The 11,960-nt window shown below is 58.7% G+C and overlaps 1 protein-coding gene across 2 annotated transcripts in view; it reads left to right on the top strand.

The window, feature by feature from the left end:
• The window catches only part of CELSR1 (cadherin EGF LAG seven-pass G-type receptor 1), a 197,580-nt gene that overhangs the window by 183,203 nt on the left and 2,417 nt on the right, over positions 1-11,960 (top strand). For both annotated transcript variants that reach the window (XM_064283360.1, XM_064283361.1), the window contains exons 25-34: positions 2,576-2,750; positions 7,319-7,431; positions 7,806-7,885; positions 8,190-8,316; positions 8,933-9,058; positions 9,350-9,444; positions 9,681-9,784; positions 10,500-10,667; positions 11,186-11,353; positions 11,640-11,910. In XM_064283360.1, the coding sequence (XP_064139430.1) occupies positions 2,576-2,750; positions 7,319-7,431; positions 7,806-7,885; positions 8,190-8,316; positions 8,933-9,058; positions 9,350-9,444; positions 9,681-9,784; positions 10,500-10,667; positions 11,186-11,353; positions 11,640-11,910 (1,427 nt within the window). The remainder of the gene's footprint in view (positions 1-2,575; positions 2,751-7,318; positions 7,432-7,805; positions 7,886-8,189; positions 8,317-8,932; positions 9,059-9,349; positions 9,445-9,680; positions 9,785-10,499; positions 10,668-11,185; positions 11,354-11,639; positions 11,911-11,960) is intronic.

Raw genomic sequence — 11,960 nt, forward strand, 5'->3', positions numbered from 1 at the left:
GCTCTGGACTGCCCTCAGGCACTGGTGTGGAGCGCTTCCCCTGTGCTGACACCAGCAGGGGCACGCTATGTGGTAGGGGTTTCTCTACATGTACAGCCAGGTGCCCCTTCACTGTGTGCTTGTTCTTAGTGCATCAGGCAGGCGAAGGCTCTCGGTTGGAATATACACGATTAATTTCAAAGCCCTTTAAGTGTGTTTTGGAGTGGTTTGGATAGAGGGGAAAGTAGGGTTGGTGGCAAGCCGCTCCTTGCAAGGAAATACCACATGTCAAACAAGGAGAGGCTGTCCCTGCGCAGCTCAAGTGGTGACTCACAGGCCCACCTGGAAGGAGAGCTTTCCAGCAAGCCATGCACTGGTGAGCACGCAGAAGGGCAGGAATGTGGGGTGCACACAATTCCGGGCCTTGGCACCGCGCCTGGCTCTTATGGGCTTTCTGTAAACTCCCAGTCCTACCTGTGGGCGAGGCGTTTCATCTCCCAGATTACCGACAGGCTGAAATGATTTATTGTGCATTAGCGTGTTGTCTTTGTTCTTTTTCTGGAAAGGGTGGTACTTGGAGCGCAGAAGTCTGTGCATGCTTAGCCCCATTAAACTGAAAGTCGTATTTCTAACACTTTTTTTTTTAATGGAGGTTTTGTGGGTTTACTTTCCACATTAGTTAAGGAAAAAAGCCTTCTCACCATTCTTCCTCTTTCTAAATCAACCATGATTTCCACCTGGGGGTAGCTGGGGTGTTTAATGGGGGGTTTCTTCCCATGCCACACTTGCCCCTTGCAGCCAGGCTGGGCACTTCGCCCTCGGCTAAGCGCCTGTTCCCTGACCTTGTCTGGCATCCAAGGTCAAGCACATGGTCTCAGTCATAACAGAAGTCTCCTTTATGGTCTGCTTGGATTCCTGTTTGTAATGCATTTGAAGAATGTTAATGCTAAAATGGGGGGTGCGAACAGCTAAGCACTAGACTAACTGAAAAGTTGGCAGTTCAAACCCACCCAGAGGTCTGGCGATCTGCTTCTGAAAAATCACAGCCTTGGAAACCCTGTGGAGCAGTTCTACTCTGCCCACATGGGGTCGCCATGAGTCGAAGTCAACTTGATGGTAACAGGTTAACGGGTTAATGCTAAAAGTGTCCCCTCACACATCTCCAGGGTTTTAATTTCTGGAAAGTACCTGGCCTGTTGACAGCAACATGGGCATGCAAGCTTGACCTCCACAATTCACCCTGTTCCCCAGAGTCCACGTGGCCTGGGCTTGGCAAAATGGCATCCAGCATGTGGTCACAGCTGGGGGTGTCTCTTTTGTGAAGACACTGAGCCCCCTGGGGGGACTGGACTTGTCAGGTTGCCTGGGACCCGAAAGGAAGCCTGCTTACACCTCCCAGCCAGATAGATAGTGAGACAGGGCTGTACGGGTGGGTCATGCATGTTCTGCCAGCCCCTGGAGCCCTGGCCTGGGCAACCCCTTCCAGAAAGACCCAGGGGAGGCTGCTCCAGGCCAAATCACAATCTCTGTAAGTCTAAACCTACAGCATGTGGACAGGATTTGTGATAATGATCTCAGAGCCTGGATCCCCTGTGCCACCATGGTCCTACAGTGCCCAGCCCTCCCTGCCACTGCCGTTCTTCTGTTCTTCCACCTCATTCTGGCTCCAGTTTCTGGTCAAGGGCAGCCTGTGGGCAGATGGACGGGCCATGAGGATCTGCAGGGTGGTCCACCAGCCTTCTTGAGAGCCCAGGGTGGCCCCCAGCTGCTCTGCGGGAGCTGATTTCATCTTCCCAGGCACTGGGGCCACTGGGCAGCCACCCGGCCCCACCCTGTTAGGGATAAAAAACAGAACATGTGATCTCATTGCTGCTCCATCTTCAGTGGAAAATATAAGGCTCTGTCAACTGAGTGCAAAAGCCAAACCAGACCCATTGCTGTCAAGTCAATTCCAGCTCATACCAATCTTATAGGACAGAGAAGAACTGCCCCATAGAGTTTCCAAGGATTCAAACTACCGACCTTTTGGTTAGCAGCCGAGCTCTTAACCACGGTGCTACCAGGGCTCCAACTCAATGCAGGTGATTTTTTCTTAGTTGACAGCAAGAGTCCTGACGCTGGGAGCTCCTCCCTCCCTCCACCCGCACCCACTGTGCCGTGGGGGCCAGGCAGGGGTCAGCTGCACGGGCTCAGAGCCGTGGGGGACCGCCACCCCACTGTGCCTGCCTCCGCAATATTTTTTTAAATTAAATGCCAACGTGAAAAAATTGAGAAGCACCCTATGGAAATCCAGATTCCCAGCTTCTCTGGCACAAACTAGATGGTATGCCCCCTCAGAAGCCCAGCCTCAGGCTCCGTCCACTCATGGCGGTGGCCGGTGAGCAGCAATCCCTTGGTGGGGCTTGAGACCCCATGATGGGAGATGCCCAGCACCCTCTGGGTGAGCCAAACAGAAAGGACATCTCACTTGATTTTTCCTTCTTCTGACACTGCAGACTCTCATGGTTTAAAGGGGCCTGTTTGGTCACTTCCCTCCTGGGGCCCCTGCCTGTGTGGCCGCTGTGGGCACCACTGACCCCCCACCTCTCTGCTGCAGTTTGTGTGCACGGTCATCGCCATCCTCCTGCACTACGTCCACATGAGCACCTTCGCCTGGACCTTCGTGGAGGGCCTGCATGTCTACCGCATGCTGACCGAGGCCCGCAACATTGACTCGGGGCCCATGCGCTTCTACTACGTCGTGGGCTGGGGCGTCCCAGCCGTCATCACAGGTGAGCCCAAGGGAGGGGCAGGAGTGACCAATGCTCAGTGCAGTTCCACCTGTCATTGTTGACACAAGAACCCACGTCCCAGGGAAGCCAGCTCCCCAGCAGGCAGGAGTCATCTGCCCTCCTCAGTGTTCGGTACCAGCTCTGATGCTTGGCCAGCCCTGGCAGAGGAGGCCTCACCCTGCTCCCATCTGCACAGGCTATGCAATTGCTCTGCACTTTCCAGCACCTAACAGACAAAAATTTATGTGTCTGCCTGATGGATGGATGGATGGATGGATGATGGAGGGATGGATGGAGGGATGGATGGATGATGGATGGATGGATGGATGATGGATGGATGGATAGATGGACGGGTGGGTGGGTGGATGGATGGATGAATGAGTGGATTGAATGAAGGAGGGATGAATGGAGGAAGGGAGGATGGATGGGTGGGTCTATGGATGGGTGAATGTATAAATTTATGTATGGATGGATGATAGGGTGGGTAGATGGATGAATGTATGGACAGGTGTATGTGTGTATGGATGGATGGATGGGAGGATAGATGGATGGGTGGTTGGGTAGGTGAATGGATGGATGGAGGAAGGGAGGATGGATGGGTGGGTCTATGGATGGGTTGAAGGTATGTCTGTATGTATGCACAGATTGGATGGGTGGATGGATGGGTGGATAGGTGGGGGGATGAATAAATGGATGGGTGCATGTATATGTATGTGGATAAATGGATGGATGGAGGAAGGATGGATGAATAGGATGATAGATGGTTGGTTGGGTAGATGGATGGATGGAGGAGGGGAGCATGGATGGAAGAGGGATGAATAGATGGGGGGATGGAGGAAGGGAGCATGGATGGGTGGGTGAATGAAGGAACAGAACAGCAGGTCTTCCTCAGCACACTTCTTGCTGAATATCAGAAAGTGAACATTTGATCTCTGCCAGGACAGATATGCACTTCTCGCCACAAAAGGAAAAGCTGAACCCCCTTCTTCTCGGTTGTCCCAGTGTTTCAGGGATCCAGACACAGAGCCTGAGGCTGGAGGCCCTGGGTGGAGGCCTTGCTGCCCCAGGGCCCTGTCCAGCAGCCACCCTGGTGCAGTGGTGGGTTGGCCTCAGGTTCACTCTGGCTCTCACAGCTGCGCGGGACTGGTGTCCTCACATCCTCGTGGGCTGGTAGGCAGGCGTGGCCTCTCCTCTTTAGTAAGGACACCGCGTGTATTGAATTAGGACCCACCCTACTGCCGTGTTAACCTAACTGATAACATCTTCAAAGACCCTATTTCCCGATGAGGTCACATTCACAGGTGCCGGGGTTAGGACTTCAACATATCTTTTTGGAGGACACAATTCAATTCATAACATGCCTCTAATATTTTGGCTTCTTTTTTTTAATTAGAAAATTAAGCTTGGGAACCAAATAGCTCAATTTATTTACCTCAACTTCTGTGAAGAGAAATGAAGAAGTAAAATCAAAATTATTTGCTGATTTCATACACGAGAGATTTAAACTTTTGCTCTGTGTTTCCCACAGCCCCAGTGAACTCAGATCTGTTAGACCTAAGTCCGTACCGTCCCCATTTGGGGTGTTCCTAAAAGAGCACCCTCGGCCTCCCCCTCTCCGTCTCAAGGAGCTGGAGGGTCTGTAGATAGTGGGGAGGGGTGTCCCAGGTGTCCCCTCTCCGCTTCCCACACTCCTAGACCAGTGGGGGCACCCAGGGTCCCCAGTGCAGGGGACTCGGTGATGGGCAAGGGCTTGCCCTCGGCCACAGGCCACAGCTAGCCTGCTTCTCACAGGTTAGCCTCAGTCCTGGGTGGGGACCCCAAGGGGCCACAGTCAGGGAGGGGGTCGGGCACATCAGAGGCCCTCGTAGCAGGGGATGTCCCCATGAGGTGGGCAGGAAGGGGCTCTGCAGAGGGAATCACAGACGCCGCTTAGTTCCGGGAAATCCCACCTCAGAGGCCGCAGGGGCCTCACCCCACACAGAGCCCCCCAGTCGGAGCATTCTGGGTCTTCTCTTCACAATCGCAGGCTCTGTCCCTGGAACGTACAAGCACACCTTCGGTGGCACCTGCCACAGGCTGGACTTGAGGCTAGTGTTTTGTACCTTACCTTTAACTGTCCCTAGGAGGGAGACTCATGAGAACAGAGGCTTCTGTTCCCACCGGCCTGTCCCCAGCCAGGCACAGAGCTTGGCATAAAGGGGGCCCTGGACGTGTGGATGAGTGAACAGCTCACTTGCCGGTCCCATGGGGCATTTGGGAAGCAGGCCTGGGGTGGGGTGCCCCTCATGTCCCAGAGTTGCTCAGACAGATGCCTTTCAACGTCCACTTCACAAACGTTCACTGGCCACAGGCCGCCATTGTGGGCACAGGTGATGCGCAGCCCCCACCGCGCGAAGTTCTACCTGGGGGGCCAGACAGGAGGGAAGACGCAGCAGAGGGCCCCCACCGGGCCAGGTGGGCGGGGTCAGAAGAAAAAAACAAAAGAGGGAGACATGCTCCATTAGGTGGTGTCTTCCGTCCAAGTATCGAGAACACTTTTACATGAAGCAGCTAACCCTGCGGGTGTCTGTCGTGTGTGTCCCTGCCCCCCCGCCCCGAGATCTCTTTCTCCACCCCAATCCGGGCCGAGATCCCCTCCACACACCACACACCTTGGAAGGCCGCTGCCTCTTGAGGTGGCTTTGGAATCTAAATTCAGACAGTCCACATTTCCCGCTTGCTGAAGGAACATTTTTTTAAACACCGAAGTCTCTTGCAAGAGGACTTAAGTGACGCCGGGAAGTGCAGGCTGAGGCAACGGTGTTGGCTGGTCACAGCCGCCAGGCTGGTCACAGCCGCCAGGCGGGGCGAGGCCTCATCTGCACCAGGTCTGCCTTCTTCCTGACCTGACTGCTTCCCACAGGCCTTCCTCGCCCTTGTGTCCAGACAAGGCTGTAGTTTGAGTTCTAGCCTTGGCCTCCCAGGGGCCCCATCCTGTGCAGTCTCCAGGGCATCCCCCGGACAGGGTGGAGCCCGTCCCCAGAGCCTATGCGGTGATTGATGTCAGCACTGTGGCTGCAAAGCGGGGGCCCCCTGGGGCTGCACTGGCCCTGTCCTGGGGCCGTGGGAACTGCTCCCGGCTCTGGTGCTGCATGGCAGTGACCTGGGTGAGGACGGAGGTTCCCATGGGCCCTCTGTTTGCCGGTGTACCTCCCACGACCCATCAGGCTCGCTTGCTGAATACTCCATGACAGCCATGCACGCCTTTGTTCATTGGCTCACCCTCCGAGGCTTCATTTACACCTGGGCTCTGTCCTCACAAGGCGCCCCCACCGGGGGGGACAAGCATCGGGAACAGCGCAGGAGACAGTAGGTTCATCCACGAGACTTCCATGAGGGTGGGCTTGGGAACTTGGGATGGGGGAGGCTGGAAGGCTGCCCAAAGGAAGCGCCTTTTGAGCTAGGCCTGGCCATGTTGGGGGTGGGGGTTGCGCACCCAGAGCCCTGACCTGGGGGCATGGAGGCGGGGTTGGAGCAGTGTCCCCAGAGCCACGGCAATGCTGTGGGGCCCTGAAGACCAAGGAGGCCACCACATCTCCTCAGGCCGGGGGAAACCACAGGGCAGGGAGGGAACTTAGAGCACAGGGAGACCTCAGCTTTGGGATTTGAACACGGAGAACCGTGAGGAGGTCACAGAACAATCCAGGCCAAAGTTGGGGGAGGCCGGGGTGGGGGACTGAGCCGAGGGGGGCTGGCATGGGGCGGCAGGTCACACCTGCACTTGTTTCCCTAAACAAGGTCTGTGATGCAGGAGCACCCCAGCATCATCGTGCAGACAGACGGCTCTGCACAGACAGCCGTCCTGTCGGGTCTTCACGGTTACCAGGAAGAACACCCCTGGGATTTACGATGGCGTTGCTGCTTGATACCATCTGCATGTACTTTGTGCTGGTGGGCCGGCTCTCCTGTGTGACTGTGTGTGTCTCTGGGTCTGTGTGAGTGTGTGTATGTGTGTGTGTGTCTCTGTGGGCATGTGTGGGCATTGTGTGACTGTGTGTCTCTGTGGGCATGTGTGAGCATGTGTGTGTGTGGAGCATTGTGTGTGTGTGGGTGTGTTGAGTGTGTGTGTGGGCATTGTGTGTGTCTGGGTGCGTGTGAGCGTGTGTGCATGAGCATTGTGTGTGTGATCATGTGTGCGTGTGTGAGCATGTGTGTGGTATGTGTCGGTGTGTGTGAGCACGTGTGTCTGCACGTATGTGTGCACATTCTCACACACATAGCCTCCAGCTCACTCGGTCCCGACATCCTGGCCTGCATGGCCCCAAGTGCTCCCTGCCACCCTCACAGCCCCGTCCAGTGCCTCTCTGTTCATCTCTGGTTTCCTCAGCAGGGCCTCCCGTATAGCCACTCTCCCCGCCTGCCTGCCCAGGCCCACATGGGCAGTCCTGTGATTTGACACCAGAGGGACCTTGCCTGGAGGGACCTGTGTGGGGTCCCTTATCCTCCGACGTCCCTCTGAGGACAATCCCTGGTCCCTGGGCCCTGCCTGGGTGGGACCCTCACTCTGTCCACCTCTCTGCTGTGTCCAGGACTGGCAGTGGGTCTGGACCCCCAGGGCTACGGGAACCCTGACTTCTGCTGGCTGTCCCTGCGTGACACTCTCATCTGGAGCTTTGCTGGGCCCATCGGGGCTGTGATAATTGTGAGTGCCAGGCGTCCCTGTGACTTGGGGATGTGGGAACCCGGGGCCTCTCGGGGAGCCTCTCAGGGGCCTCAGCTGGCCTCTGTCACCTAGGCCATCCTGCGGCTGGGCAGGAAGGGGCAGGCCTGGCCGTAGTGGTCACTGAAGCTGCCAGGTCGGTGTCCAGCCTCGTCTGCAGATCCTTGGGTCTAGCTTCACTTCGTGTCCACCACGAGCCTGCCCCGCACCCAGCCGGGGACAGCCTTGTCCACAGGCCCAGGGACCACAAGGACAGCCACCGGGGACATGGGAGGGAGAGTCTTCGGGAAAGCTTGGCTTTTGAAGGCTCCACTCAGCAAGACAAGGTGCCACCTGTTTTTTTTTCTTCCCCCCAGATCAATACAGTTATTTTTGTCCTGTCCGCCAAGGTTTCCTGCCAAAGAAAGCACCATTACTACGAGAGAAAAGGAGTCATGTAAGCTGGCGCAAAGCCTAACTGGCAGGGGTGGGCCACGCGGGGCCTGCGTGCAGCCAGCCAAGGTGGGCCCGGGCCAAGACCCCTTGGCCTATATGTGGTGGAGGAGGGAGAGAGGAGCGGCCGGGAGGCCCTGGGCCCAGCACCTTGTCCAAGCCCTCAACTCTGATTAACACCTTCCATCCCTACACAGCCCCTTGAGAGGTGTAGCATTACCACCCCCCCTTACAGTTGGGGAAACTGAGGCAGAAGGGAGGGGCGTGGGTGGTGGGAGGGAGGACACTGAGTTTACACCCCCCACCAGCTCCCTGCTGAGGACGGCCTTCCTGCTGCTGCTTCTCGTCAGTGCCACCTGGCTGCTGGGGCTGCTGGCTGTGAACCGCGATGCGCTGGTCTTTCACTACCTCTTTGCTGTCTTCAGCTGCTTACAGGTAGGCTGGGCGGGGCTGTCTGCGCTGCTGGGTGGGGTGGCCAAGAGGCTCCCAGGGATCCAGGAGCTGCATCCTCACCGCCCCAGGACAGGCGGGCCACACCTTGTGTCCGGACATTCCGACATAGGGGGATGGTGATGGCCGAGCCCACCACCCACACAGGAAGCCTGTCCCCAGCCTCCTGGGCCCATCCTTACAACCCTGGTGCAGTCAGAACAGCCCTATGCTTGGCAAGCACAGGGCTGTCCCTCCTCCCCACCGTATTTGGGGACGGTGAACCATGGCAGCTGTGCCCCCTGGGTGGAGTGTTGGACATTCACATCTGAGGGCACCCAGAGGTTGAGGGCCTGTGGGCTGTGGAAAAGGGTCCCGGGGGCTGTGACTCCAGCGCCCTGACCACTCCATCCAGCCCTGAGCTAAACAAAACCCCTCAGGAGGGGAGGCTGGCTTGGGCTCAGGGGCATCTCTGGCCCACACCAGCAGGGCTGGCCCTGTGCTCACGGCCTCCACACGTGGGGGGCTGTGCTGCGGCATCCTCGGGGCACATGGTCCCACTGCTCATGCCACCTGACTGCGTCTCCTGAGGCCTGTGCCCAACTACCCCTCCACCCTCCAGGGTCTGTTCGTCCTCTTGTTCCACTGCGTGTTCAACAGGGAGGTCCGGAAGCACCTGAAGGGGGTGCTCGCTGGCAAGAAGTTGCACCCGGATGACTCAGGCGCCACGAGGGCCACCCTGCTAACGGTAGGGTTACTGGGACACCACCTGCGGGGCCAGGGAGCAGGATGAGCCCCTCTGAGGGTGGGCTGGCCATACCTACCAGCCGAGTGGCCCTCGACACAGGGGCACCCCAGAGTACTGGGGGCTGCCAGGCAAGGACCCTCGAGCCAGAAACCGAGGCCATCCTCCCCCAGGTTGAGTGGGGTGGGCGAGCAGTCGGGAGCTGGCATTTTGGGGTCACGCCTGCTGTGGGCACTTGGCTGTCAAGGCCACCTGGTGCAGGGGCTCAGCCAACAACCAGGCGTCCCTCCCCAGCGCTCCCTCAACTGCAGCAACACGCTCGGCGAGGAGCCCGACCTGTACCGCACGGCCCTGGGCGAGTCCACCGCCTCCCTGGACAGCACCCTCAGGTCAGGTGTCTGCCTGGGGCTGGGTGGGAGTCCCGCGACACATGTCCCACAAGCCGGGGGCACCTTGCTCTTGTCTGTCCATTGCTGTCAGTCAGAATACAGATCGGGGCATTGCAGAGAACCTTCCGGCACCCCAAGGGCCTTCCCCCCGGCCCATGCAGCAGGTGCTCAGTAATGTCGGGCGGCAGCAGCAGCCACCCCTCGGAGCGGTGGTGCTGAGCCCCCATCCTCTCTAGGGATGAAGGTATCCAGAAACTCAGCGTGTCCTCGGGGCTGGCGCGGGGCAGCCATGGGGAGCCAGACGCGGCCTTTGTCCACAGAAGCACCAAGAAGGCGCACGGTACGGTTCCCTGGAAGGGGCTCCCACAGCCTCGGAGGGTGGTCAGAGGCCACCATCACTCTCAAGGGATGTCTGAGTCTTCTGGTGCTGCTATTACCAGAAATACCACAAGGGGAGGCTTTAAAGAGCAGACATTTGTTTTCTCACAGTTCTAGGGGCTGGAAGTTGGAATTCAGGACACCAGCTCGGGGGGAGGTCTTTCCTTGTCTATTTCAGCCCTAGTAGCTGCCAGCAGCCCTTGGCGTACTGGGTGTAGAGGCATCTGCCTCCGTCCTCATCCGATAGCGTCCTCTTCCCCCGTATGTATGCTTGCTTTCTGTGTGTGTGCTCCTTACACCTCAGACGTGATTAGATGTAGGACTCACCCTGCCCTGACATGGCCTCGTTCCCAAACAGGATCACATCCACAGGTATAAAAAGCCCAAAGACCAAGCCAGCTGTCGTCAAGTCAATTCTGACTCATAGCTACCCTGCACGACAGAGTAGAACTGTCCCATAGGGTTTCCCAGGAGCTGCTGGTGGATTTGAACTGCCACGCTTTTGGGGATTAGGATTTACAACACCTATTTTTGGGGGGGCGGAGGGGACACAGTTCATTCCATAACAGAGGGTCCACAGGGGCCTGACTACCCCCAAAGCCCCAAGCCCAGTGGCTTCCTCCAGACATGGCCAGGACCCCCTGGGCCTGAGCCTTCATCCCCCCGTCTGCCCACAGGCCGTGACTCAGACTCAGACAGCGAGCTGTCCCTGGACGAGCAGAGCAGCTCCTATGCCTCCTCGCACTCCTCAGACAGTGAGGATGAAGGCGTGGAGGCTGAAGACCAGTGGGACCCCGTCACGCCCCAGGCCCGCACCCATGGCCCTGCCCACAGCACCCCCAAAGGTGAGCAGGCAGGCACGAGGGCTTGGGGGGACCCGGCCTCTCCTGGCCATGGGGGTCGGCCCGGGGCTGGGTCACTGCCTCCCAGGATGTGCCTGGCAGAGCTGCAGCAACACAGGAGACAGCTGGGGTGGTGGCTCTCCCCGGGGGGCCCGCCCTCCTCATGCTGCTCATGGAGCACAGACGGGGAGGGGGCCTTGCTCTCTGTGGGTCTTCACTACCAGGACAGGGGGTGGTGGGCAAAGCTGGCCCCACCTGGCTGTCCAGCAGGAAGCCCTCGTGAGGCTACAGGGTACTGGGGTTGAAGTGGGGGAGCCGCAGCCATAGGCCCCCACAGTCAGGACCTTTCCTCGCAGGCCTCAGTTTCTACCCCCACAGGGTGCAGCTCTGCCAGGCCTGGAGGTCTGGGAGTGGCCGACTGGACCGTGCTCACAGCCAAGGGAGGGAGGGAGGGAGGAAGGGCCTGGAGCCCTTTGGGGGCGGACCGGTAAGCAGTGCCCGGCCCTCTGCTCTTGCTTCAGTGGACCCTGCAGCCAACCACATCGCAGCCGACTGGCCAGACGGGAGTGATGGGGAGGAGCCGGGCAAGAAGCCCCGCCTGAAGGTGGAGACCAAGGTCAGCGTGGAGCTGCACCAGGAGGAACGGCCAGCCGGCCCACTGCCCAACCCGCCTGTGGAGCAGAGGAAAGGTGCCGGGCGCGTGCCCCCTGCGGGCTGGGAGCCAGAGCTGGTCCCTCATCCTTAGCAGCTGGGGGCCCCAGGGGCAGTTCCTCATCCTGAGGGTGGGGGGCTGGGGGTTGGGTGCAGCACCTGGAGGAGGGCACCTGGGACCTGAGAACCATGAGCGGCAGAGTTGGGGGGGGGGACACCAACAGTGGCCAAAGCCTGGTCCAGACCTGCAGAGACCAATCTGTCTCCGAGCTGGCCCCACCCTTCACTTCTGCCTAGAAGTGACCACCCATCTCCCCGGCCCAGGCATCTTGAAAAACAAGGTCACCTACCCACCCCCACTAACTGAGAAGACCCTGAAGACCCGGCTGCGGGAGAAGCTGGCCAGCGGGGACCAGAGCGCCGGCTCCTCGCCAACATCCTCCCTGGGCTCCAACGATGGGGGACTGCGAACCCCCACAGACTGTGACGTCACGGTCAAGAGCCCACCACCCCGGGAGCCTGTGCGTGAGCACCTCAACGGGGTGGCCATGCATGTGCGGGCGGGGAGCGCCCAGGCCAATGGCGCTGACTCTGAGTGAGTGACCCTCGAGTGACCCTCCCATGTGCTGGGTGGCTGTGGTCTTG

The sequence above is a fragment of the Loxodonta africana genome, chromosome 4 (assembly GCF_030014295.1).
Source record: "Loxodonta africana isolate mLoxAfr1 chromosome 4, mLoxAfr1.hap2, whole genome shotgun sequence".
Classification (NCBI taxonomy): Eukaryota; Metazoa; Chordata; class Mammalia; order Proboscidea; family Elephantidae; genus Loxodonta; species Loxodonta africana.